Source organism: Seriola dumerili, unplaced genomic scaffold (assembly GCF_002260705.1).
Source record: "Seriola dumerili isolate Sdu_G_001 unplaced genomic scaffold, Sdu_1.0 BDQW01000432.1, whole genome shotgun sequence".
NCBI lineage: Eukaryota > Metazoa > Chordata > Actinopteri > Carangiformes > Carangidae > Seriola > Seriola dumerili.
The window spans coordinates 3,807,071-3,835,026 of record NW_019174687.1 but is presented as its reverse complement, the minus strand read 5'-3'; the positions used below and the strand labels follow the sequence as shown (position 1 = coordinate 3,835,026).

Sequence of the window (27,956 nt, the reverse complement as noted above, 5' to 3'; positions counted from 1 at the left end):
ACAGCTCCATGAAAAAAAGAAAATCACTATTAAGGTTCCATGGGAACCACAGCTAGTCCCAACCCTACAAAACTTTAACTCTGTGTCAATCATTCAAGTGTATGCAATAACATACTTAGATGTGGTAGAAAATTCACAGCAATAATTGTCTTGTATCCTGCAGCCACAAGCGTGCAGGCTGCTGATGATTCACAGCTGTTACAACAACATGTGGGAGAAGTAACATCTAGTGCGGATCAAACCAGGCTGACTAGGCTTCTACTGTCCACTTTTAGGGAATATACAAAACTTCACAAGCAACAATGAATCCTCGCCAAACAGCTGAATTTGACAAAAGGGACAGACAGTTTGAATTGCTAACCGCTGGATAACCTATCACTACTATCATGACTTGTTGCAAAAAGGAAGAAAAATGTCTTTGTATCAAAGGTTTGGAGATTATAAGAACTGACAATGTTCATTATTTCTGGCTTTTAGTTTTCTGTCCATACTCACTAACGTGGCTGTTAGATTAAGCTTAAACATAAATGTCAAAAAAAAAAAAAAAACCCAAAAAACAACTTTAATCCCTTTTTGAAAAACCGAAGAAAAAGTATTCAGCTTCAACTGAGAAGAAATTGAATTTCAGTTCAACTTTCAAATCAAACACAGAGCTCGTTTAAGGCTGCCTTCACAGCAGCCTCAGTTGTTGTGGTTTGAAAAACCTTACGGACTGCACAGCTGAAAAAAGAACAAGAAAACTCTGTTGTGGTTAAGGATTAGCAGAGACATTGATACGAAAATAAAGATTCAACAATATTTGCATCGGGGTTATGTGTGTGTGTGTGTGGGTGGGTGGTGGGTCGGGGGTTAACAATGTAAAAGTGGGGTCAAGGATCCATCAACAAGGTTCCAATACAAGGTTTCAATTTCAGAAATTCCAAGACTTTGTCCACAGAAGTATTTGAAAGAGTCGTTTTGAACAGAATTTAGCAAGGCTGCAGTAAAGAGACAGCGATCTACCTCTCAACATAGGGAAACAACGTGGGAAATTAAAGCGTCTTTGAAGATAAGGTCGTTCTGTTGAAGTGGTCAATTATATCAGATTCCCACCTGCACAGACCCTGAGTTAACCAAAGGGAAACAGAAAACTGTGGACTAGGAACAACCAGCACGTTTCAGGCGGTCACCTGTCATCCAGTAGCATATATCATAAAGGATTGTTTGTTTTCTTTGTTTTTTTTTTTTCAAAAATTTCCTGTCATTTGATAACTAAATATCTCGCTCTATTGATATAATTCCATTTTGTTAAAGTCATATATAAACGTTAACATGTACACACGCTCGTCACTGGAATCGGTGGAATCGGGACCTTTATTTATAATAAGTTGGTGGAACTTGCTCTTTGCTGGCGCTCAACAAATATACTGTGAATGCAAGTAACAAAAATTAATAATAATGATAATTAGAATAATAACAATAATAATAATAATAATAGATCATCGTCTGCACCATGCCTTGTAAACCTGGAGAAACTAAAAAACAAAAACAAGAGCCAGGTAACCACGCCTCCTCAGCCCCCCACCCCCCCACCCCACCCCACACTTCACCCATGAAAAAACAAGAAACAAAAACAAAAGATTAAAAACAGGGAACATTTGAGACGAGACTGTAGATTCTCTCTGCTTCTTCAAAGTCTCGAGTCCACATGCGTCACATAAATGTCCGCCGATGTCCTGAAGTCAGTGGAGTGGTGGAGGAGGGGGAGGCGGAGGTGGAGGGGTGGGGGGTGTTGCAGGGGGTGAAGGGTGGTAGGCCGCTGTAACAGAGCCTTGCGTTGGCTGCGGCGTGGAAGCGCTCAGCAAAGCCTCTCTGGAGGTGGCCTTTTTGAATCCTGTTTTCAGCATCAGCCGCCTTCTGTGTGTCGCTTTTTGCAGATGTGTTACATGGTGTGGCGTTTACCCTGGTAGAGCCAGAGTTTAACAGGGGACACACGTTAAAGGTGGTCGCCATGCGGTCACTCGTCTCTTCTTTTTTGTTGTTGTTGTTGTTGTTTCTTCCTTATTTTTCCATTCATGTTTGACCAGGGATATTTGCCAGTTCTGTCTGCCCTGGTTTTAATGCCCCCAGGTATACGGGGGCGGGGTATCTGTGCCGAGTCCACGTGAGTTTGGCTCTCCCGAGTATTTTCAAGTTGGCTACTCTTGGCTGCCGTCCCCACTGTCAGTCAGAATGATGTTGATGCAGCCTATGGAGCGGCTGGAGGGCTGGAGGGGGGGGGGGGGGGGGGTCAGGGAGGCCAACCAAGGTGGAGGCGTGATTTCATATTTATGATGGAAAGGGAGGTGGTGGTGTGTGTGTGTTTGCCTGTGTTTTAAATGTAAGTGGTGTGTGTTGGCACTCTAAAGATCTGCCCAGAAACATCTCCTGGTCCTCGTGGTGTTTGTGCTGGTAAAAGCAGAACAAGAAGCGAGTGAGATGGTTCACGTTCTACTACTTGTTATCGTGCAGAGGAGCGCCTCCTCAGCTAATATGACTACACTGATGGAGGAGGTGGAGGGAGAATTGTCTGGACAGGTCCTCAGAGTCAGTGTGTGTGTATATGTGTGTGTGTGTGTGTGTGTGAGAGTGTGTGTGCACTGGGCTAGTGCAAGTAATCGTCCACAGAGGCGAAGGCGCAGGAGCCACTGCCAGTCCGTGCCATGATGGCAAGGCACTGGGCGGCCTGACCTACGGCCTGGGCCAGGGGGGGCTGCTTAGGCAGGTTGTGAGTCTCTGGAGAGGAAGAAGAGGAACAATAATGTCAGGGGTGAGGAGGTGGCAGTACGCTTCAACTTTCCGGTGCTTGATGGGAAGGCGAAACTTTGGATGACATTATTTTAAAACAATTTGAGTTTGGTTATAGCAGCTGGTGTAGTGGCTGGTCTGGGATCATCTTACTCAGTCAACAACATGCTGTGTTCAACAGAGCAGAACAAAAAACTCCCAAGGAGCAATGCTACAAGTATTCTACAGTTAGGACAACTGAAATACACAATGTAATAATTCATTAATTACATGTCTTAAATCATGTGAATTAACACAATTATTAACAGACTGAAAAAAAAGATTAAGCCTATTCAATAGACTAAACAGTGCAAATAGTCTAACAAATAAAAGGCAAAATGTCTCAGAACATTAACTCAGTTGCATTATGAAAACTAAAAGGTCCACACGGCCGACATGTTTTGGTGGCCTGTCGCATGCTGTGGCAGTGAACAAGGAGGGAGGCGGGACTACACTACACAGCACACAGTGCTTCTCTCAGCCGCAGATACCAGAGTATTAACCACAGGTGATCGGTTTTGAGATGATCTGTGACTAGGAGCATTAATTGCCATTTACCCACCATGTATTTTTGATGAAAACTGGCCAATAATGACAGGCAACCGATCAACCAGGGCATCCCTAATGAGAAAGCATTGTTTTGTGTAATCACCTCTTCTTTCATCCAGCCACTCAGCTGCTACTACTCTCTCTGTATACAGTCCTCTGTCCTGCACATGCCTACTTGTAAAAAGTCAATTTGAAACTCACTTACCCATGGACACGCCTAGGTTTGCGGTTTGACCGTATTTTATTGAATACAAATCTAGAGTCAAAGCCACTTATAAAAATCCAAGCTTCTATCATTTCTTCTCTCTGATGATCTTATATGTTCAAGGTAACTTTACTACTGCCTCATGTCATCAAATTTAAACATATTAAAGACAGGCAACGTGCACAGCTGACCTACCTAATATTGCACTGTTGAGAGTGGAGCAGACGGGCTCTCTCTGAATGGCGTCCAGCTGGTAGCCGACTGGGCTGTTCCAGGGGTCTGAGTAGGCCAGCAGGCTGAATGCATCCTGCAGCAGGAGACAGTGACAGCAGCAGATACTGATCACACCACAGCACACTGCTTCATTTCCTCCTCCACACGTGTTCTTACACTATGGTGCATCATCAGTCCATCAATGATGTGGAGTTCTTCTTAAAGCCTTTCACTCTTAAAGCTCACCTTTTTTCAAAGACTGAACAGAGCCAGACCAGATGTTTCTCCGTGTTTGCAAAGGTAACAAAGTCCTCTGACCAGCACCTTGAGCTCTCACTGATTAAGAGATTATATCTTTTTTGTTCAATTCATTCAAATACCGAAGTGTGAAAATAACAATTCGCTTTTTTGTGGTGAGTTATGTACCAAACCATTTCATGGGCGGGACCAGTAACTCCCTGGTTGCTTGGCAACTGAGCCTGGTGGTTAAAATCTGGGGATGTGGAGATTGTAAGAAGTGGCCCTTCTTAAGGCAAAAAGATGCTGCTGTTTATGGGAAATGTAGGATATGGTTTCTGTTTTTGTTTTAACCCGATTGACGGATGTCAGATATCTCAGCTTCTTCTGCCTCGGTTTTCATTTTTTATTCTAGCTCTTGAAAATCCCCTCGCTATATAGAAGATACAATCCTAAATACATACTACAATTAACTCCAGCAGTACTAATACCACTAACAATAGGTTTCCCAAAATGCTTTTCGACAACCCTAGAGAACACATCAGCCTGTTAATGGTTTTCTTCTGCCCCCTAGCAGGTCAAGTTTTCATAATGCAGTTACTGCCTATGTTATTGGACTTAATGACTTTAGGTTTAAACTCATTTTCTTTCTGTAATTGCTGCTGAAAACGTCATTTAACAATCATTTGTTCCAAACCTCAGCTCAGGTTCCTACAAGTGAATTGTGTTCAGAACGAGAATCATTTGGGCTCAGTGTTATGGCTGGGACTGGCTATGATACAAAATGACTGAATATAATGCTAATATGTTGCTCATATTTTTGTAGTTAACTTATCTTTGTAAAAAACAAACAAACAAACAAACAAACAAACAAAAAATACCTAAAAAAAAAAAAAAAAAAAAAAAAAAAAAAAAAAAAACCAAAAAAAAAAAAAAAAAAAAAAAAACTAAGTAAAGTAAATAGTAAAGGCCTGATAAATGCTGTTGGATTTCTTTACAAATTTTTATTGGACTATTTATTATTTTATTAATTACATTTCATTCCTATTTTCCTAGTTTTAATTTACACACCTTTTTTTAATCGATCAGTTGTCTGTCTTAATTATTTCATTTTCTTAATGGGTTTTTACTTCAAACGTGTTATGTTTTATTTTTTGTATGTGATGTTTTATCTTTACACTCTCCACACAGTTTTTGTTGTTGCAACTTCCTTGATAACTCATGCTTTGAGCAGCACACTGGAATGTGCTATATAAATAAGGTTTTGCTTGTTTAACACAAACAGAGGTACAGAGTCTTTATCTACAGGAGAAAAAACAGTACAGTTAAACATGTTTACGCAGCATGGGTCAAATATGCTTAGCGACCGCTGTGTTACCTTGAGCATCTTCTTGTTAGCAGAGTTCTTGCCACACTCGCGGCGGAGGTGTTCGCTCATGCTCTGGAGCTCCCTGCCGAAATGGATCATTCTCTCGATGGCCGCCTGGCTCCCGCCACACAGCTGCCTCTTGGACTGAGCAGACTCCACCTCTGCTGAGCCACAGCCAGGTCGACAGGCAAAACAGGCATTTTTTTTTTTTTTAAATACAATGTAGGCTGAATATGATGGTGCATTTACAGTACAGGTATTTAGCTGGAGTGATAATAAAGAGACTTACAATGAAAGCAAGCGTAAAATAAGCCTCACAAAGTGGTCCAAAGTCACTTTTACACAGAGAGAATGATACTGTCTTGTTCTTACAGAGGAAAGTCAAAGCTACCAGGGGTTTGTTGCTATGCTGATAAAAGTCACTTACACCTCCACACACACACACACACACACACACACACTACCCACCCATGTCTGCGTCACAGTCGTCGGGCTCAGCGGTGTGTTTAGAGCTGCCGTTGAGGAAACCATTCGAGGACGATTCTGTCACTCCGTTGGTGAAGTGGTCGACCTCCATATCCACATCGTTACTGAGGAAAAAAACACAAACTCAGCGTGTGTGACAGTTCACAGGAAGGATTTACTCTTCAGCCACATAATATCTCTGAAAATAAAAGCGCTGAGAATCATCTGATGTGAAATACTTGCTGGCAACTAACATGTTGGAGCTCACAACCTCACACTCTATTTCTTGAGAACAGCTGACACTATTTAAAAAATTACTAACATCCTGTGTGAAGAGTGTTTTGTAAAAGAGGTTCACTTTTCTGATTTTAATGTGACTGGTGTAATGAATGTGACTAAATGACACATACATGAGTTCCCTGGTTTAAGGGATACCACATTATCTGGGCAAGAACAAGTCTTGTGTAGGTGTTAAACCCAGCATCACTGATGGGTGAGCTCTGTTGCATCTGTAACCACACCCACACTCAACAGTGAGGTCACAGTGTACTAACACACCCTGGAGTTCACACTTCTACATCCCTGCGACAAGGTGGAGTCAATAAACCACTGGAGTTCAGCTGCTGTTTTTTTATTTTATCTTAGACAGGAGTGGAGCTTAGATCTAAATCTGAATATTTACTTTACAATGGCAGAGAAATAAAGATGAAGAATAATTGAATACACACTAGATGTTTTAGCTTTGTGGATTTATGATTCTCTCTTTGTGTTTCTGTGACAGCCACATAATTATTTATCCTACAGATTGGTTACTGAATGTCAAGCAGGCGCGGTTTATTTAATATGAGCCCGTCAATGGAAGAGGCCATAAAAGACAAGAGTGAGAGAGGATGAGGAGGGAGGAAACAGAAATTTAACAAAATTAACTTCATCCCTGAAGTATTTAAGTTCAGTTTCTGTTAGTCTGTTAGGCTGAGAGCTCGGCGGCAGGTTGGTCCCACAGTTTTTATGTGTTTTATTATCTACCCTTTCTAATGCATTCCTACTGTTCACTCCAGTCACTGCTCTTTACCAGAAAGCAAGTGAAGAAAAGTTAATTTAGTCATCTACTTAGACAACCAGACACCTTGACACAGGAGCATAAATTCAGCTTTATAAGCAAATGAAATTAAATGCAGTTTGTGTTAGCGAGGTTTTCCTCGGTACCTGGTTATGGGCTGTTGACTGCGGCTCCCATTGATGCTGATGTCAGATGCTGGGAGGGTGGAGCCAGAGCCTGGGGGGCAGGGCTTGTGACTGTGAGGAGAGGAGCTGTGGCTCTTATTAGACGTCACACCATTACAGCAGTTGCTGTCAAACCCTAAAAACAACGAGAGATAGAAATCTTACAAGTGTGTTACGTGATAGACATGGCTGTGCAAACACTGATGAGTCCTCTAACCAATAAATGATAGATGATTTTCTTTAACATTTGTGGTTCAACAAGGTAATAATTGCTTTTAGAGGCAGCTCTGTGTCAGTGGAGGTGTGTTCAGCCAGAAAGTGAAGCATCCTCAAATGAGTTTGATCACTGGACTGTTTGTGTCAATATACAGGCTGTAAAGATGTTAGCTGTAAGCTAACAACAGACCTACCAACAGTGTCTACTGTACATTTATGTTACAGCTTCATAAAGTCACTCACAGTATGAGTTTTCAACTTGCACACAGTAACATTAACATTGCCTTTTTGCTTGCAGAACTGTCGATCCAGATACTGTTGGTGTTTGTATGTGTTTTCATGTGACTATAATCAGCATATTTTTCAGAACAGAAACTGAAGCCGTAAAAAGCTAATTGTCATTATCACTGGATGTAAATTGGAGACGACGTAGCAGCTGGACTGTACCTGTGAGGTAGGGCTGGGAGCTGCTGGCTTTGTGGCTGGGGCTGCTGAAGGGCCGGGGGGAGCCGGGGTAAATGTCCTGAGACTTTGGGCTGCGACCTCCCAGACACCTCACCTCACTGTCTGTCCCATTCACCATCTCTATGAACTGTCTCACCCTGAGGAGGGAGGAAAAAAACAGAAGCCATAATCAAGCAAGGAAAGATTAAAAGGCAGAAAGAAGACAGGAAAGGAGGGAAAGCAAAGAGTGAAGATATACAGACAAAATGAAGCAAAGATTGGATGAAAACGAGTACACAGAAACAAGCAAAGATGGAGAGAACAACAAAAGGGAAGAAAAGAAAGAGAAGGAGAGGGTTGAACAAGAGAAAAAGAGAACAGAAGATGAAATAATGGAATAGAAAGTATGACATAATGGAGGGGAAAACAACACAACAACAAATCACTAAATGAGAATGATAAGGTCCTTCCATTAGTGATTTAAATAAGTCATCAACATTTTCCAAAACATGTCCCGTAGTAAAACTTCATCTTCTTTCATCTAAAACAATAAACAACATACAAATCACATTTGGACGTTCTCCATCTATTCTGACTTTAAAATGAAAAACTACACCTTCAACAATAATTATTGTCTTTAATATCATCTTCATTAAATACTACGCAACATTTATCAGGCTCAATAAAGGGTTCCACCAGAGGTTGGACAAACAGCTGTTAGCAACAAAAGCAACAAGTAAGAATCTTCCAATCACCCAATGTGCGATTTTGTTGAATCAATCAACATCTAAAAAAGAAAAGAAACATCTAAATGCAGGCTTGGTCTTACTTGAGCATGAAGAGAAGGTCTGGGTTCCTCTCCAGGAGGTTGGGGTAGAGTTGCTGGGTGGTCTCGATGGCCTCGCCCATTCTACCTGACAACACCAGCTTCTGGATCTCTGCAAACCAACAGTGAACATGTTCACATGATATAATATGGCCGCCATGCTTCTCAGTGACGATGTTGTTTGTTTGACACCTTCCTTATGTTTTGTTAATATAAAAAATAAATAAAAAATATAAGATTCAAAGTGTCCATTTTCTGACTCATTGCTATATGAACATTGCTACAAAAATAGCCCAGTAACACTGCAGTTACGATGAGGGCTTAAATAGTGGGGATTTCATTTCAGTTTAGTGTAAATAAAAATTTTAATTAAGCATTTTATAGAATTGGTCACTTCATAATGAAAGATCACATTTGTAAAGATTTTCTTCATCATCCGTTTCTATTTTGGTGACAATTTACACTGTCACCAAGCATCTGCCCATAGTGTCACTGACCTTTACACCAAAGATGGTGCAAGAAGAAAGAAATAAGCTGTGTCCTAATTAAACACATATTAATAACCTGACATATTATTCGGAAAGAATTGCCTTGATGGAAATGTTGGGAATATTTTATCATTGAAAACATAGTTACATTTAACACTTTAGTGTTTGATAATACAACAGTGTGATGATGCAAGTTCATTCTGGAAAAAAGGGACAGTTAAGAATGAATAGTTATTCAATATTTTTGTTTGATAAACATCAATAATTGTTGTAGAGGTTGTAGTTTTATTATGTTCGATAAAAGTGTATTTTCCTCACCTTGAGATACATCATACATAAGCTAGACAGACATTTCCCCTGTTCATTACTGTGCACAAATGTACTGTATGTACTGCTTAAAGCTCAAGGGCCCCTCTGGTGCCTGTAGATACATAGAAACCTCCCGGCAGGGCATGCGTTGCGGGCACCTCCAATGCTACAACTCCATCCTAACAGAAACACCGGGGTGTACTTAATTTTTACTTTAATATTTCAAAAGTAAATCCCTGTTTTGCCTATAACTTGTGGCGACCATACATTCTTTTACTTCTATGAACATCAGACATACTTGCACATGAATTTCAGAATCGGATTTTAAATGTTGAGAAAACTCCTAGTTCCTAAAACCAAACATGCCAACGCAGGACTCACTCTGTCGGTTTTTGATGGAGGCCAGCTCCTCGTGTACGGCCTGGTCGGTGGATTTGGCAAAGGCTTCAGCCGTGGCACAATAGCTGTGGTGCACCAGGTAGGAAGCCACCATTCTGACAGGACAAAAAACACAAGCGAAAAACAAAACGCTCCGATTAAACACAGCAACAGGAGAAATCACACAGGCATGCGTACGGCAACAAGAAAAAGTAAGTGAAGCCTTTGGATTTACCTCCTTTTATGTCTAAATTCGTCCTAAAATACGGTTGCATCTTCATGCAAATAACAATTACAAACAATCACCATCTATTTTTAACTGATAACACACAAATGAATGTTGACTGATGTTTTCAGAATGGATAAGAAAAAGCTTGTGAACCCCTCAGCTAACAGCATCAACAAAGGTAACTGGAGTCAGATGTTATCAAACCTGCAGTCTAATTAATGAAACGGGATTTGAGGTGTGGGTTAGAGCTCAAGTTTAATTCTTCCTGAATGTTGTACGGGTCTGATCGGCAGCTACCAGCAGAGCTGGTTTGAGGTTACTGCTTCCAAAGGAGGTTCAACCAGTTATTAAATCACAGGCTTCGCTTACCTTTTCCACCGGCACAGTGAAAGTTTAATGGGCGTGTTCAGTAAAGACACAAAAGATTATAACTGTTTATGTGATATTAGCTCAGGGACACTGTGTTTGTCTACATTTGTGACTTACATGAAGATGAGATCACATTTTATGACCAATTAATGCAGAAAACCAGGTCATTTCAAAGGTTTCACACACTGTTTCCTGACAATGCAGATAAAGCTGATGAGTTTTAGTTTCTGTGTTACATTAGTATCTAGATAACTACTGTATATGGGGCCTGTCCTTCTGTTGGGACATGCTTATTACACACTGATGAAGTAATGTTATTCAAAGAAATGTCCACTTGTAAATTTCTTGTGGAGACTTGAGCTAAAATGGGTTTTTTTTTTCTAGTTTACTTCCATTCACAACTAAACTAGAAAAACTGCAAATCAAACATTCAATATGATGAGGTGATTTGAGTCCGACTGAAACAAGCAGAAACAATATCTAACCAGGCTTTAGCCTAAAACACTGCAATGGTCTTGTTTTTGTAGTTTTCTTGTTCAGTTATAACATAGTACTCACCAAGTTATTCTGGAAACACGAGCGGTGAGAGGATCGGACAGGACGTAAACAAGCTAACCGTTTATCCAGATCATCTAAACCACTTAAGTTTGAGATAAAACTAAAAATGAGTGCATGTGAAACGTCAGTAATCCTTTACTGCATGGGCAAACTGTGTGCACACAACTACTGTAAGTACAGATGGTCAAAGTTGAAGCAGGAAGTCAGTTTGTAAACTGTGCTTCACAATGGACAGTTTGGGTAATAATTATGTAGGGAGGCCTTTGTTTTATGTGCATGGCTCAACTGTTGGCCGATTCCCAGTTTGTTTGATCATCGGACTGGTCGCATTTCTTGACTCGTTTGACTTCTCTTTAGTGTTAGGATTTAAATCTGTGAGTACAACATTATTATTACAATTACAAATACAAATCATCACCAAATCCATGAAAGTAAGTTGTAGGGAACAGGAACTATCCTTTAAGTGTGTGTGTGTAAGAAAACCGACTAACTGTTTTATGTGTGTGCAGGAGTGTTTGAGTTCTTAACGGGCAGATGAGAGGGGATGAACTGCTGGCAGCGGTGAAATCATCAAGTTACTGTTTCTGTAGGAAGACAATAACACTTCCCATCCACCAATCTGACCTGATCTTAAAAACTTCCTGTTTTCAATTCCAGGCCGTGAAGCGACTTTTCCGGCTAAAGGCAATGACTCCACTCCACTCCACTCCACTCCAGACCAACACACCCCACCCTCATCAACCCCAATCCCCATCAAATGGAGATTAAATCCATTCTGGACAAGTAATCATAGCAACAGAGTGCTAATCCCATCAGGGCATGGCATGAAGAGAAACTGAGTCCCACAGCTTTTACTTCAGGATCATGGCTCCTGCTCTCTGATGGGGAAGTGGTCCCTCTGGGCCTTGATCCTCATTTTGTCAGTAGTAATTTCCTGTCACCTACAGAATAATATAATAATATAATCCAATACTTCCACTTGTCTCAGTGTTCAGTTTGAACTAATATATGACCTGATAATGAAGCAAAAATAAGAGCTGACCTGACTTGACATACACTTAATGCAAAACTTGGTGCACCCTAACTGCTGAATTTAATTAATGTTCAATTTATTTTAGATTAAGCATTCTGAGATAATTTCCAAAAAGAGTAAAACTTGAACACTGAAAACAAAAACAGTGACGAAGTGTACAACAACAATTTTCATCAGTAAATAAAAACTAAAAAATAATGTGCCAAACAAACGGAACTGAACACTGTTTTAAGTTTCACTCAGTAGAAAGCATGCCGTGGAATCACATACTGTATGCTTCTGATTTGTGATTTGTGTGATTTGTGAAGTTTATCCTCCGCTGCCCAAAAATATCTCATCGTCAGTTCATTGAGCTGCTTGACTGGTTGCACTAACAAGCAGCATGCTCCATGTGAGTGCAGTTATCTCTCTGCCAGTAAAAAATAAGCTAATGTTAACATTATCAAGCGCTGAAAATGTGGATGCAACATTAACATTACTTTCTCCTGTTTATTTCAGCAGGAATGACTAAAGAGTTTGCAATGAAAGCTGAATTTACTGAGGAGGGTGAGTCTGTTGTATTACTGCAGAACAGAGTTACATGGACACTGTGTGTGAACTGTAACAGTCTGGTATGGACAGACTGGGTTAGCGGCTTAGCACATACAGTTAACCATGGTAACTGTACACATTAAAGAAACTGTTTAGAAAACAACAGTCTGAGACTCTGGTTATGGTCTGGTTCGGGTTTACACTGACTGTTTACAAAAACCCAAGAGGAGTAAACCTGAAGTCACACAGACTCACAGGTAACTCACTGACTGGACAGTTTTGGTGATTGTCATTCTGCATCATCACTGACTGAAAGCAGGTCAGTCTGCACATAAATGCTTCTGAGGATACAAACAGCAGTTTTAACTTCTTTTGACTGATCAGGGAAAATCCCTGCATGGTTACCCATTACCATGGTTACTAATGATTCACATAAATATGCACTTGGCTATTATAAGATCGCTTCATGAACAGTTTAAAGTCAGCAAATTGATTTAATAGTAATTTAATTTTTGAAATCAAGCTAAAAAAATTCACATATCTAGTCTCAAAGAGTCCTGTGCTTTGTCCATTGTTTTTACACTACAAATGAACTGCACCAGAGTCCACATGGAAACGGACCAAGATCCTCCGTTTCAAGCCTACTCTGTCCGCATTAACTGAGCAAACACGCCACAGTTTTTTGTAATTGCACCAAACAGGTTGTGTATGAAATCACCTTAAAATTCCACAGAGAAAACTGGACTAAAATGTGTTCAGTTCTTCTTGACTAAAACTAGACTAAAAGTAACCATCAAATGAATGAAACTAAAATGCAGTTTCCAAAATCAAAATCAGTTGCCTAAATTGCTTGTATTCAAATCTAAACTCCATTATTCCATGATGAATGTGCATTGTGAAGAATTACAGAGGAATAATTCAGTTTCCCAATCCTCTTACTTCTGGATCATAGACTGCCACTCGCCCTCGCGTTCTCCGATGGGGAAGCGGTCGATCTGGGCCTGGATCTTTGTCCTCCACTCTCGCATGTAGTCCTCAATGTCAAACACAAAGGGGTGCTGGCCGAAGTTTGCGTCCACTACTTCCCCTGGAGTCTGAAGGCCCACGGTCGGGTACAAGTTGGGCTGCGGCAGAGAGAGAGAGATAGAGGAAAAGGGTTTGGGAATGTAATGTGAACAATAAATCAAAACAGGAAACAGTGAGAGGAAAAACAGGAAAACCCAAACTTCTCAGGAAATAAGCTTTTATCTACAATTAACTCTTAAAAATTTTACAAGCCAACAGAGATTATATAATAAAACAGTGGTTGCAGCCTGACAGGCGATCTTTTCACAGGGGAGACGGGGTCCAAACTCATTAAAAGGGACAGTAAGTAAGATTTTTATTGCACAGATTGACTGTAATGCATCTATCAGGCTGATAGATGTACTGATTTGTTCATCAGAACCAGTGACTCAGTGATTATATTGCAAGGTGCTGAGATTCCTGACTCTGAATCACTTTCTGTCCTTCTCTGTTCTCAGTCTACGGGTTTATGGAACCCCAAATCACTACAACCTCCACACCACCAGATAAATGTTTCTTTCATGGATCAATACTGCATCACAAAAGCTACAGTGGGATCTCCGGTCTGGTTAGCAAAGCTGACACAGCACACATGCTACAGCTAAACCAATATTTAGCAAGGAAAGGGTAGTTTTAATTCGTCTCTCAACCTTCAGCAGCTCAGTGCTAATTAATGCAGAGAATATGCCGTTTAAAGAACAAAGCTGACATTACGCCATTATCCTGTTATTGTCAACAAATCCCATAAAATGACGAAAACCAACACTAGGTGTGTTTCCATTAACCTGCTTAATGCGCAAATTATGAACAGTTCATAATTTCTAATTTCAAATAATTTCTAATTACGAACTGTACTTTACTTGGGCGGGCAGTCCAGGTACATTAACGGCCACCCAAGTATATCCGCTGACTCATTTTGACATTTTATTTGTATTTTTTTTAATCCATCAGAATGACACCATTCACGATCGAATAACTATTCTCCTCTCGCTCCCCTGTACTGTTTTGTTCTGCTAATACGCAAAGAAAAATAGAAAGAGAGAAAGAGGGAATAAGGGAGACATGTTAGAAGACGCAGACACGGTGGATAGTGAACGGATAAGTCAGTTCTCAATTCCTGTCGGTGGTCACTGAAGCTGCTGGCACAGGAAATGAGACAGCTGAGGGAGAGGCAGAAGCAGCAGGTCCCAGTGTGGTAAGAAGAGGAATGTGTCATTGCATCTTTGTCAGTGAGGAATTTTAAATAAACACAAAAGTTGTGTTAACGTTGGTCACACCAAGTCACCACATCAATGACATCGTCATGTTTAATTGGAATGATATTGCGAGAGGAAAAAAAATCCAGCTTCATTCACATAGCATATTAGTATATCTAATCAATGGAGGATGTGGAAACACAGACCATTTGCAATTGTTTTTTGCTGACTTTTCTTAAAAAAAAAACAAAAAAAACAAAAAAAAAAACATGAAAAAACAAACTTTTTATTTGGCACAAAACTGCAATGGAAACCCAGCTAATGCGTTAGTCTGTCTCTCAGTAGTTTCTGACTTCCCAACTGCCACTGGTTCCTACTGAAGTTGTAAATCTTTAAAAAAAAAAAAAAAAACGGCTGACAAATATATAGTTTCAAGTTTACAAAAGGCTCAGTCATTTTGTAAAGCACATGGCCACTGTAGTGTAACATTACTCAAACAGGAGTAAATAGTTCCTTTTGCTGGAGATGCGACTTGTTTAAGGGTTCTCCGTGCTAGTTGTTGGCATGTTGCATGTCCCTGCCAAAAGGTGAAGTACATGTCAATTTCTTGATTTGGAGAACAGCTGTTTCCTCTTTTTATTTTAAGTCCCTTACAACAGCTGTGATGAGAAGGAGATGACTGACAAGAGGCATCCACCATGACGACTGTGTGTTTGACAGATTGTTCGTAGACTGGTACAAGTGCCCTGAAAGCATCACCAAAAGTTTTAAATCCTACTGTTTCACAATGTGGTTACAACAAAAGCTGATTATATGACGTAGCAGGGTAAGTTTGGAGTTAGGACAAGTCTTCAAAAAGAGATAGGACTGAGTCAAAGGGTTAATGAACTGGTTTCAATTGGTTGGGGAAGAAATTTGTCCCTTTAAGAATAGTAGTACAAAGGTGTGAGTGTCTCTTAAAAGTTGCCTTTGTCATGGTCCAATAACCACAAAGGTCAGCTGTGCCGAGGTGACGCACTTCAGAGCACAACTCTGGATGAACATGAATGTCTGGCTCACAGCCAAGCCTGTATTGCTGCTCAATGGATTATTGTTGCGGCTAAGACTCTTATTTTCTTCTCCCTTGAAAACAGCCGGCCTCGTTCTCATTTGCAACCAAGCAAGAAGGGGGGAAAAACCACAAGAAACAAAAGGGTGTCCCTCACATTTCGATGCAGTTAATACATGCATGAATCCCATTAGAATCAATGTCCATTTTTTGTGGGAGCCGTTTACATAATGAAGCATGGGAGCTGATGGGGGTGAGACTCGCCTGATGATGAGCCACAACAACACAATGCAGCACAAGTGATGTCCTAAACAGGATTCAAAACGTTTTATTCAACTAGTATTTAAACGTTCAGTAACTTATTTTTTGGCTACTAAGTGGCAGCAGAAACCAGCTGTAAACCAGACTCTGACATTGCCTTTGGTTAAGATGATTTGGTAAACTCGTTAGCAGTTGCGTAACACTCGTCCAGCAGACATAAAGCAACATAAGCATTAGGAGTCATGTTTCTGACAAGCTGATGACTATTATCTCCGTTTTATCTTTTAAAGGCCTGAGAAAATTATCTAGCTCTTTAGCTGCTAAATGCTCCATCACGTTCACCAGCTAATCTCTAACTTTGTCTGGCTGCTGTTTTCTGCTGGACCGATAGTTTGGAGTGCGTTTATCAGACATTTTCTGCCAGAAAAAGCTGTTTGCTACAGCTGAAAACAAGGCAATGGAAGACACAAGAGTAAATCAAAACCGTGAAACCAAAACAATGAGCTGAAAGATGTTATAAAGCTCCCTGTAAGAGTGTGGGTTTGTCATGATGAGCGACCCCTTTTACATACAAGCAGATTAGTATTATTATGTGATTTAAGATATTGTAGTACTTGACAATGTTAATTTCAGGCAAAATCTGCCCAAACTTGTTTCTCCCACTGTGCCCTCTTTTTTTCCAGGGAACCACCAAATCTCTGATCCGCATCTGAAGCTCACAAATTTTCCAGCCTCCGATCCATTTTGCAGTGTAAACATTTTGACTACAGTGGACATTCTGAAGGACATGAAGCATTTCTATAAATAGCCCCGCATCCTACAGCCCTGATTAATTATGGAAACTGAAAAGATTTCATTACAACACAGAAGTGAACTGAATGTGGGTACTTACTGGTAGGTCTGTGAAGGCAATACCTGCAAAGGAAGAAGGAAAGTGTCAGCATGAAGGAGAACAGTCTTTTCTACATCTGCACACACCAGTAGGCCACAGTCACTGTGTTTACATGTACTGAGCTAATCTGGTTACCATCATCTTTCTGCAGAAAACTGTTTTTTTAATTTCATGTAAATAAGAAAGACATTGAAAACACTTTACCCAGGCATGTATCCCAGTATTGCTGTGGCAGAATTTGTACAGTACAGAAAAAAAAAAAAGGGGTGGGTGAGGTGAGTTTAGTATGGAAGGGAGGGGTGTGATCAGTAACTAGCTCTGTGTAAATGTAGGTTTTACAGTAGCTATGTTAATGTCGAGCATAAATAAATTCTCCGATTTCCTGTCGACATTGTTTTCATGAGAGCGTGAGGGTCCCTGAATTTTTGGCAGGAAATTGCACTTAATTTGTTGCTTATAGTGGGGTACACATTTAGTCACCCTTTTTGTACAAAAAAATTAATGATGTAATAAACTAGAATTACCACCTCGTGGTTGTCTGTCTGCGCCAATCTAGTGGACTAGTTTCAGGTTACATCCCTGTTTATCCAGAATCATTTGAAATATTAACCAATTTGTGTGAGGTCTTGAGTAATGGCTAAAAAGTGTTTTGTGAGGCCACGCTAACCATGACATTTCATTTAGCTATCAAAGTCTAATCAATTCATCCTTTGGTCCAATGAACATTTGCACAAAACTAGAAGTGATTCCCTTGAGGAGTTCTGGAGATATTGCATTCACAAGGCAAAAATCACGTTTTGTGAAGACCGTGACCTTGACCTTTGACCACCAAAATCTAATCAGTTCATCCTTGAGTCCAAGTGAATGTTTGTGCCAAATTTGAAGAAGTTCCTTCTAGGCGTTGCTGAGATATCATGTCAATGAGAATGGGACGCTGTCTCCGGCGCGGAGGCATGAAAATAAAAAGAACCTAACTCCTGCACACTGTCTTGCTTGCTACTGGCTGATTGAATCAGTTGTGCAGTATTTACACTCAGGAAATAAGTAAGACATAAACCAGCAGGAAGTGCGCCGTGTACATCGGGTTTTTCCTGTTTACATAGGTTCTGATGGCCTCATGTGTCCATAGTAGCAAATACTAGTAGTAAATACCAAATCATTATAATTGTGTACCGACAATACTTTCCCACAGGTAACATATACAGACCTATACAATAGAATATCAGGTAAAAATGGTTTCTGAGCTCCATACCTAGGCTGTGGCCATTCTTTGTGTAGAAGCAGGTGTTGTTGATGAGGTTAACGCAGCAGCCAATCACGTCGCCTGTTGTAAACGTGGGTCCGTAGGGTTGCCCAGTGCCGGACGAGCAAAAGGAGTGGCCGTCGTCTCCGTGGTAACCATATGAGTGCTTATCCCAACCTGAAGGATGTGAATGCAAAAGTGTTCAAATATGAGTGCTATGCAGGCAGCGAAAAGATGGTTGAATCTGACATGACATTGAAACAACACAGAGGCCTCGCAAAGAAATTAGGGATGACACACTGAAGTCAAATACAGGACGCAACGGCAGCAACATTGACACAATTTGTCCCCTGCAAACATGATGCATAAGAGCTAAACCTATGAAACGAAATGTGAGGATGACCTCAGTGCTGTAACCAAGTCTACTGCAAAAGTAATTAAAATGTAAATGTATGATTTGACAAAATGCTAATGTAGAGTTTCAACTAATCTGCACCATCTCCCTAAGAAAAATATCAACCACGCACTGACAAAGACGACGGAGTGTTATACTGGAAACTAAGTAATCAAATTCCAGAAATCCTGTTTTAACCACAATTTGTGCGTCTGTGGTTTTGTGGGGAAATATTTACAACAGTGTAAACAAACCGAGTCAGAAATTCATGCTATGCTTTTTAGAAACTTAGCCAGTCCAGAAAGTAGAAGTTTAGTCTCATTATTCCAAAGCTTCAGTAAATACCCGTTTGTGTGAGGGTTGTCAAGCTGAACTGTTCGCACACTCTCACCCACAAAACCTTAAAATGAGCCTGCTGGGGTTCAATGCCTTGCTCAAGGACAGTGAAGAAGGATACATGACTGACTGCTGATGAGCACTCTACGGAAACTGAAACTGCAACATGACACTTCAGAAATCACGCTTTTCAGTCTCTGGGACAGCATGTTGTTTTCACTGTGGCTGCACAACGACACAGCTCATTCAGCTTCGCCACAAAGCTGGATACGAGCCCAGAATTTGGAGATTTTTAGCATTTTGACCTTCATTTCTTTCTTTGGCTGTTGACTCCGTCACCTACCAGACTGCAGATCAGTTTTGTTTCTCTACTCTTTACTTAACATGAGTAAATATCAGTTGTGACGAGCATAAAAACAGAAAAAAATCCAATGATTTTAACTGATGAACAAAAATGTGTTAAAATTAAAAAGCTCCTAAATACAAGTTCTGTAAAAGTTCAAGAGAATTAAACTTTTTGTGTGTGTGTGTGTGTGTGTGTGTTGAGCGTTTGTCTGATCCTAGTTTCAGAGGGAGAGGGGAGGAAGCAGCAGCCTCTGCTGCAGCATGGACGGCCTCTTGCCTGTTTTAATGTTACAAACCAAGTGGCAGGATCCTGTGAGTTACTGCTGAGCTGCAGAATTAATCCTGCTGTTGCCACATTCATCACTGGAAGAAAGCACTCAACTCTGTAGCAGTCTGGCATCGGTTCCTCACAATTAGTGAATTTTCATTAGCATCTATCCATCAGCTGGGACTCTGCAGTCTGCCCAGGGCCTCTTGTTATCTTTGTAAGGAGAGTCTGGAGCTCTTGGGTGGGTCCAGTTCTCAGATTGGTGAAGGGGTGCCGGGGCTCCTGTTTGGCCTGATAACCCCAGCGGACAGAGCTGAGCTGATGACTTCCAGCACTGTGTTGATGGCACCATGTCATGGCAAAGAGAACCAGTAGCAGCAGAAACTCTAGATACCAGTTTTAAAAAACTGTGCCCTCCTTGGTTACATCTGTTTATGTTGCAGAGAATTGTTGAAGCATTTTCCCCGAAAATCAAGTTAAACCATATTAATTAGATTATTAAATAGATTACAAATAACACGTGTAGTCATGGATGTATTAAGAACACACAGTCAAAGATGGGGTTTGCATATGATCAAAAAAAGTATTTTAGATTTTATCAAGCTTCCATGTTTCTAGGACCATACACCAATTCTTCTCCAGCTGAGCCAGTTGAGAGCATGTGTGTTAGAGACTCACTCTGACTTCCTGCATACGTGAATGCAATGAAATTACAGCAGTTCCTTTTGTAACCACATCTGAACTTGTTTGTATTTTTGCATCCAATACATACGTTGATGTGAGATATTAACTAAAGAAAAAAACGTAGGGAAAACAACATTTCATACTTCCAAAATATTTAAACTGCCGTGTCATCTCAATTTTACAAATTTCCATGTTGTCTTTTCGTTCTGCACATTTCCCTGGAGTACAGAGTGCCATTAAATTTTTCTTTTAGGTGAATGCATCAGGAAGTCTTCCACACAGTCTTACATACGGTCATTTGCCTGCACCAGAAATTCACAGTACACATCAAATTTATTGAATCTGTGGAAATAATTTTTACCTCCAAAGAGGATGTTTCTCCAAAGGTTTGTTTATTTGTCAGCAGGATTACACAAAAAGAACTGAACCTGTTTGCACTGAACTTGGTGGAGGGATAGGGGGTGGGCCAGAGACAAACCCATAAAACTTTGGTGCAGATCTAGATCATTTACTATATAACAGTGATTTTTTTCCTCTGAAGACTGGTGTATGTTGTTTGACATTGGTCTGTGATCTCTCAGTGTCCTGCAAGTTGTTTTTTTATTCATTATCTTTCGGCTTGTTTGTTTTTATAGCGTACCTATAGGCACATGGTAGGGGAGAGAACACCTTCCCTGAATGGAACTACCACATTCATTCATTTCCCTGACAACTCTGGGCTTTTCACACATGTAGAAATCCTGTATTTCAGCCTCTCCAACAATAGGAATAGATACATGCATAATCAGACAATTGACAAATAACACATTGAAATTAATGGTCTGTCATTCACAGTCACACCTACACCCAGTAAATTGAAGGCCAACCTCATTCTCGACTGGAAAACAAGTTCACAGACAAAATGACACCCACACAAATGCAAAAGACTGCTGGTGTAATATAGAGTAGACACATGCAGACAGACACACCCAAAGGCAGCAGCAATAGACACTGACATGAAACAAATACACACAAAGTGTCATCTTACCAGGGAGTCTGTTCATGTTTACACCCTGAGCTGAGAGGCCAATGCCCATGTACCTGTGAAACAGACAGTTGAGTAAAAATGTAAAATCATGCATGCCCGATAAACATCCTAAATACCTCACCATCTCCCATATCTGATTGTCTGCAGCCACGGTTACAGCCTGTGAGATTGTTATATTCAGTACGCATCTTGGGCTCACGAATGTCTGTACAGAATTTCATCAAAAGCTAACAATAGTTGTAGTTATTGTGCTAGCTAGAGCGGCAATGATTAGTCCATTGATATAGTAGTTGACTGAAAGAAAATTTTTAAAAAGTTTTAATTATTGATTATTTTTCAAGCAAAAATACCAAATATTTCATGGTTCCAGGTTCTCAAGTGTGAGGATTTGTTGCTTTTCTTCATCTAATGTGATACTAAAATGAATATTTTGGGGTTTTGAACTGTTGGTCAGACAGAAGTAGACATTTAATGACATCATCTTGTGCTCTGGGATATTGTGTTGGCCATTTTTCATCATTTTCTTATGTTTTATCGTCCAATTGAATAATCAGTTAATTGATAAAATGATCAGCAGATTAAATGGATAATGAAAAAAAATCTTAAGTGGCAGCCCTTAGCAGAGATACAAGCATTTGTCTCAGGCTTGAAATATTGGACTGATAGACTGACTGAACCATCCCTGGTCCCAAACTGCTAGTTTATGTTGAAATATCCAATTAAACTTTTGAATCAAATAATGCTTAAATTCCTGTTTCCTAAAAGGCACTACACAACAGAAATCCAACTAAATGTGGACAAGTTTTTGGATCATCAAAGTATTCAAACATCTCGGGGTCAAAGAGGATAAATTGGTTGAAAAGAACCAAGTCATGTGACTTTTGGCTGTTTAACTGTAAGACGAGGCCCTTTAGACAATTGAAGACTCAATTTCAGATTACAAATTGACCTCTAGCCTAATGAAGATTTAATCATGCTTTCACTTCATTAGACTTTTGGTGTTAAGCAATTTCCTGATGTGAATATCTAAAAATCTAATTTTCTTTACAAGATATGTACTTCTAAGAATCTAAAGTATGAAGAGAAGGAGAGCAGGACTGTTATCTCCTGTCAGCCATCATTTTTTCTTTAGATTTCTTTTCTGATCTGCCACCAACAGATGAGATAATTAGGGCTTCCTACAAGAGAAAGAAATAAACTGCTTTAGTTCTCCCCCTTGCCCCAGTTACCTGCACCAAACTAACTAACTACAATACATATAAGTATAGCTACATATTGACTTGGTTAAAATCCTGATGCAAGTTTTTGCCTTAAATAACAAGCAGCTACAATAAGAGCTGCAGTGCTGGGAACTACAGTGCATATAAATCCACATTAGATTAGTCAGTTGTTTAACCTTCAATTGTTACCAGTATTTTAAAGCTTTGACCAACTGTACACTTTGTGTAAAATGGTACATCATCTGACGTGAGCAGCTTATTAGTTATGATAGTTGAGTCTATAGGCCATCTAGTGGATAAACAATATCTAAAGTTAGTGGCCCCTCAAGACTGTAACGTCTAAACACTCCATCCATTTTTGCTGTTAGCATAGCTGTAGATTTGGCTAAGTGTTCATTAGCATTGGCGTAAAGCTCTACTGTGCTATGAGCTCACTGCTTACGTCCTAATATTGGTTTATGAATATATAACAAGGAAACATGTTAACATTCTTAGCGTGTAGCAATTAGCATGTTCGTAAGCATGCTAATGTGCATATAGATGGCATGTTAATATGCTAACATTTACCATGTAACATTTTAAGCTAATTTTATTATTTCAACCATGAAAACTGCAGCTGAATTAAATATTGTATGTTACTGGGGATAAAAAAACAGGAACACAGTTTGGAACTGAATCGTTAGATAAGTGAACTGTTCACCCGCTGCTGGTGATAATGAAAAGTCAGTGGCTCTACAAAACTCACTGAGATTCATCCAAACTTCAGAGTAATCGATCAAACAGCTGTTGAAATATTTTACTTTGGACCAAAGTGTTGGAGAAACCTTCAGGATGCTGCCATCCCTTGAGCCAAGCTGCTAACGTAGCTAAAGTGTTGAAATGAAACGTTTTGCTTTGTTGTTATAAGTGCTTACCCATCTCGGCCTTTACTGATGATCTTCACCTCAAAGTAGTAGACCCCGCAGGCAGCTGGGATGGGGTGGGTGGCCCGTACAGATGCTGCATCTTTAGGGGTTTTGCCATGACCTTAGGGTGAGGGTAAAACACAGAGACCAGAACAAAAGGGTGTGGTTATTATAAATCATTCCATTATCATGAAGGGATAGAGATGCAGAATGTGAAGACAGCCAAAACATTTCTACAGCTACTTAGGCTGATGATGACCAGCAGTTTTGATTCACTTTCATTCAAAGCACAGTGCAGGACTGTTTGTAGATTGTCAGCACAAGTGGCTGTGGAGGAGATTAAACCACAAAATCCTGACAATGATGAAGCCAGCTCAAACCATGTGTTCAACAAGCAGAGAGCATACCGTTCCAGTAGTTTTCAATGTCAAAGTTTTAACCCATGAACACTGACTATACCTGCCAGTTATTTCCCTACAGTGAAAGAATACTAGACTGAGGAGATAATGTCAAAGTTGCTGTCAAGTTGGAACAGAACAGAAGTAGCGCTTCTGCAGAGAATCCATACCATAAATATTGTACAATCTAAATTGTGGTCTAAAAAGAAAGAAAACAGCCTGAAGACAAAAGTGCTTATCCAAATATCTGTTCAGGTAAATGTGCACTAGTAGTATTTTGAGTACAATAATTGCCTAATTTACATTCTGCAAATGATTTATATAGGGTCTGACAGATATTCCACATGAAACAAGGTGTTACCAGGGATGTGGAGAGGGACTTGCTTTTAAGTTTAAAAAAAAAAAATAAGAGGGAAAATTGCCTCTGTGATCCCAAAATATATAATGCAGTTTTACTAGATGAAATTTTTATGAATACGCTTGAGCACAAGATGGGTCAGTGGTTGTAAGATTATCACCTTAAATGCTCTGAATCTGAAACCTCCTGGGTTCTGGGCTGTGAAGCAGCTCGTGCTGCTAAGCTAACATAAGCTCAAGAAGCTACAATGCAGAGCTGTCAACAGCATCATTAGTTGGGTATCAAATGTTTCCATTGTCAGATGTTACTAAGTTGCAGTTTGTAGTGATTACAATAAGTAAACAACTTGGTTGCTATTATTAATAAGGTTTTAAATGTCATGATTATACTTGGAAATACTGAGTAATGTCAAGTTTCTTACTATAAAAGCTAAAGCTAAAGAGCTTAAACAGACAGTTTTTACTGTCGTAAACAAGCTGTTTATTCAGAAGTTGGTTTGGAAAAGATCTCTCAACAACAAAGGAGTGCATTATTTTATCTGATTAGTTTTCATTTAGAAACAAGAAATGTTTATGATAACATTAGATATAAACTTATCTTTTTTAATGCTATGTAGACCACAATAAAAGGCTTGACTTTAATCTAGAAGAAATAATCACAATTTAAATCTCAAGTGAAACACTGGTCAAAAAATAAAAGAAAACCACAAAATCACAATCAGATATTTTTCTCAAATTGTTCAGCTGTAGGACAAGGCATTTCTTATTACATAGGTTGTATGAACTATAGCAGGTTACCTGTCAAGAGTTGTTAAGACTTGACCATCTCACCAGAAGTCTGTTTCAAGGAGCAGGTTTAACTAGCGATCTGGGCGATATTGCTTAAGATTACCCAAGAGCCACTCAAATCTGGAAAATGGCCTTGAGTAGATGGACTTAAATAAAAGTTTTCACCTCCATTTTACATTTACTCTTGTGACAAAATGGTTGCTTGAGGAATACACCATTATTGTGCTGAAAATGGGAAAAACATAATATTACCAACAGGGCCTGTATTCAAAAGTCAGGTTGCAAGAATATTATAATTTTCAAATTTTAATTAATATTTGTTGAGATTCATTTTTTAAACCATAGAATCAATCATTTTCATCCATAAAATACCATAAAATAGGGGAAATTGCCAATCACAAACCAACCCTAACCCTTTTTGCTCACTAAAATAATTAAATGATAATTAATAACCTAAATTGCTGGTGATTCATTTTGGTTTGACTTATTACTCGACTATATGAAGGTAGGCTCATTACTGTGTTGTTTAATCTAATATTTTCATGCTTATTTCTACTTTTGGGGATAAAATCTTCTGACATGCTTTAGCTGTTCAAAGATGTGACACAGTTGTGATGAATATGTTAATTATATCATCATCTGACAAATATGACATAATTGCAAATAATAATAATAATAATAGACTTATTACTCGACTATATGAAGGTAGGCTCATTACTGTGTTGTTTAATCTAATATTTTCATGCTTATTTCTACTTTTGGGGATAAAATCTTCTGACATGCTTTAGCTGTTCAAAGATGTGACACAGTTGTGATGAATATGTTAATTATATCATCATCTGACAAATATGACATAATTGCAAATAATAATAATAATAATAATAACGCTATTTTCTATCACTGCATTGCTGCAGTTCTTGGGGCTATTCTCTATGTCTATCATCATTATCTATATTAAACTGATATTTTTCTCCGTTATTTTTTATTAATTGTTTGTTTTATAAAAAGTGGGAATAGTGGGAAATCCTCATTGTGATTTCCCAAAGCAACCAAGGACATGTTAAAATGTCTGGTTTTGTCCAAGCAACACTTCTAAATCAAAGTTTTTCAGTTTATCATTATTATTATTTTTACAGAAGGCAAAAAAAGCAAATATTTTTATTTCTATACCTGAAACCAATGAATTGTTGAAATTGCCTCAAGCGATGAATCAATTATCCAAATAGTTGCAGATTACTCATTTCAGCTCTGGTACTTGTGATATGTGAACTTGAGTGACATTCAGTTTAAGTAACAAAATAACTGGTGGAAGATTGTGTTAATTGGGTTTTAGATGACAAAGCATTTAAGTGTTGATTATGTTAATTATAAACGGTAACATATCCATCTTGAATGTTTAATTTACTCCATTTTCAACCTAATATGTCCATGATTTAGATCCCATCCAGAGTGTGCCAAAGTACTGGGACATTTGACATAGTAAAACATAGTTAATCACAGTCAGACTTAAATGTTCAGCTTGACTCTGCTGTGGAAATACAGCATTCAAAAAGAGTGACTTTCAAAGTGGTGATCTGTGTTTGCTCCCTGCTGGTGGTTCATGTAAAAGTTCCAATATGTGAATTCTAAAGTTACTCAACATATGCATACCTGTTGTAAGATATCCAGGTGAATTTGCAGTACAAATACAGAGCATTCTAGCTGTAACAAGGAAGAGTGTGTGTTGAGAGCCGGTCAGACTCAGAATAGTAGAACACACCCAGGAAGCACAGTTACACCTTGTTTTTTTTAAACATTAGCCTTTTCTTGTAGGCCTGCACCAAAACCCTCTTGATAGCTTTGCTAAGCAAATGGTCCAACCTGAATGTCAGACAAGACACTTAATATCTAACCCTCAGCAACACAGAACTATCTATACCAATACTGTCCTCAATAACTACTTCAGTGGAAGCTTGTCAATCCTTCAAAGTAACTTAAGCTAATCATGATATTTGACACTGTGTATTTCCTGTCATTTAATCACCTAATAATGCTACATTAGCCTACCAAGAGGCTGTCTAGTCCTATCCATTCTGGCTAACGCTAAACGGAATGATTATATGACTCATAACGAGCCTTACCAGCAGATACATTATTTTAGATAGTACTTTGTTTGACAATGATTACATGTAAATTGTTACAATTCAAAAGACAGCATGACAGATGGTCCGCCGTGAAAGTATTCATGGTGACAGTTCATAGAGCTATAGACGGGGAAGCTAACGAGCTAGTAGGTCAGTTTTGGCTGTGGATACACCTCGCCAGCTGGTCGGGTTGCAAGATGTCCTCTGCCTTGTTGTTGATGAAGCTGCTAGCCTAGCCCACTTTGTTTTTAGCCACAACGGCAGCTGGCTTTGATCCGTTAACCGTCAAGCTAAGCTAACGTTAGCAACCTAGGCGTTAGCCTTGGGTAATAAAAGTGCTAAAATGAGCATACGTCTTTGTGTCATACCTTTATAGTGTACGCGGAGATTGTTCTGAGAGAGCCCGATGTAGCTAAACTTGTCCTTCGGGCTCCAGGACCGAGGAAGCGGAGTCTCGTTTTCATTAACGGCTGGATAGAGCCGTCGGAGTCGCTGGTTGAGCTCCTTTTCCTGCTCGTTCAGAGCTGCGTCTCCGTGGACAACAACCGACATGAGAAACCCACAGCCGGACGACTGTCCAGACATGGCTACGACACGAGTATTAGTGAAATGGCTTGTCAGCAACAAGCCAGAGCCACTTGTGTCAGTCAGTGTCAAGTTTGTTAAGGAGGAGGAGGTGGTGGTGGTGGGGGGTTTAGCAAAGCTAGCTAGCTAGCAGGCTGAGCTAACTGGCTTCGCTGGTCGTAGAGGCAGCCAGAGCTGGTTAGCCGAGTAGCTAACCTAGCTAACGCGTTTAGCTTGGCCAGCACAGGCAAAGCGATCGCTGGAATGGCTCAGGTTGACATTAGCTCACACAAAGCCACTAGAAGAAGATGGTCTGCCGCACAGGATCTGAAGAAGGTGGGTAGAAGACAGAGGAGCGAGTCGTTGCTGGGAGCAAAGTAGGAACTAACGTTA

The 27,956-nt window shown here is 39.7% G+C and overlaps 1 protein-coding gene across 2 annotated transcripts; it reads right to left on the bottom strand.

Annotated features, from left to right (window-relative positions):
• Positions 1-2,278: 2,278 nt before the first annotated feature.
• On the bottom strand, positions 2,279-27,956 carry ranbp9 (RAN binding protein 9). Of its 2 annotated transcripts, none has more exons than XM_022761776.1 (14): positions 27,368-27,956; positions 23,342-23,453; positions 21,208-21,260; positions 18,163-18,330; positions 16,911-16,933; positions 13,388-13,572; positions 9,732-9,844; positions 8,557-8,665; positions 7,731-7,885; positions 7,050-7,203; positions 5,847-5,968; positions 5,388-5,542; positions 3,755-3,866; positions 2,279-2,754 (listed from the first exon to the last, which is right to left on the bottom strand). In XM_022761776.1, exons 1-14 carry the CDS (start codon positions 27,582-27,584, stop codon positions 2,624-2,626), a joined length of 1,809 nt encoding a protein of 602 aa, XP_022617497.1. In that variant the 5' UTR covers positions 27,585-27,956; the 3' UTR covers positions 2,279-2,623. The 2 variants fall into 2 exon arrangements, with proteins under 2 accessions (XP_022617497.1, XP_022617498.1); XM_022761777.1 differs by having other exon boundaries at positions 5,388-5,539.

What these genes read in the sequence shown, in the direction of transcription:
- ranbp9 (XM_022761776.1), bottom strand. Translation starts at nt 27,584, where the DNA reads ATGTCTGGACAGTCGTCCGGCTGTGGGTTTCTCATGTCGGTTGTTGTC. An exon ending in TCTCCGCGTACACTATAAAG is followed by an intron (nt 23,454 to 27,367) that starts GTATGACACAAA and finishes CCTCACCCTAAG; the next exon opens with GTCATGGCAAAACCCCTAAA. An exon ending in CGACTGTGACGCAGACATGG is followed by an intron (nt 5,543 to 5,846) that starts GTGGGTAGTGTG and finishes GCTGTGGCTCAG; the next exon opens with CAGAGGTGGAGTCTGCTCAG.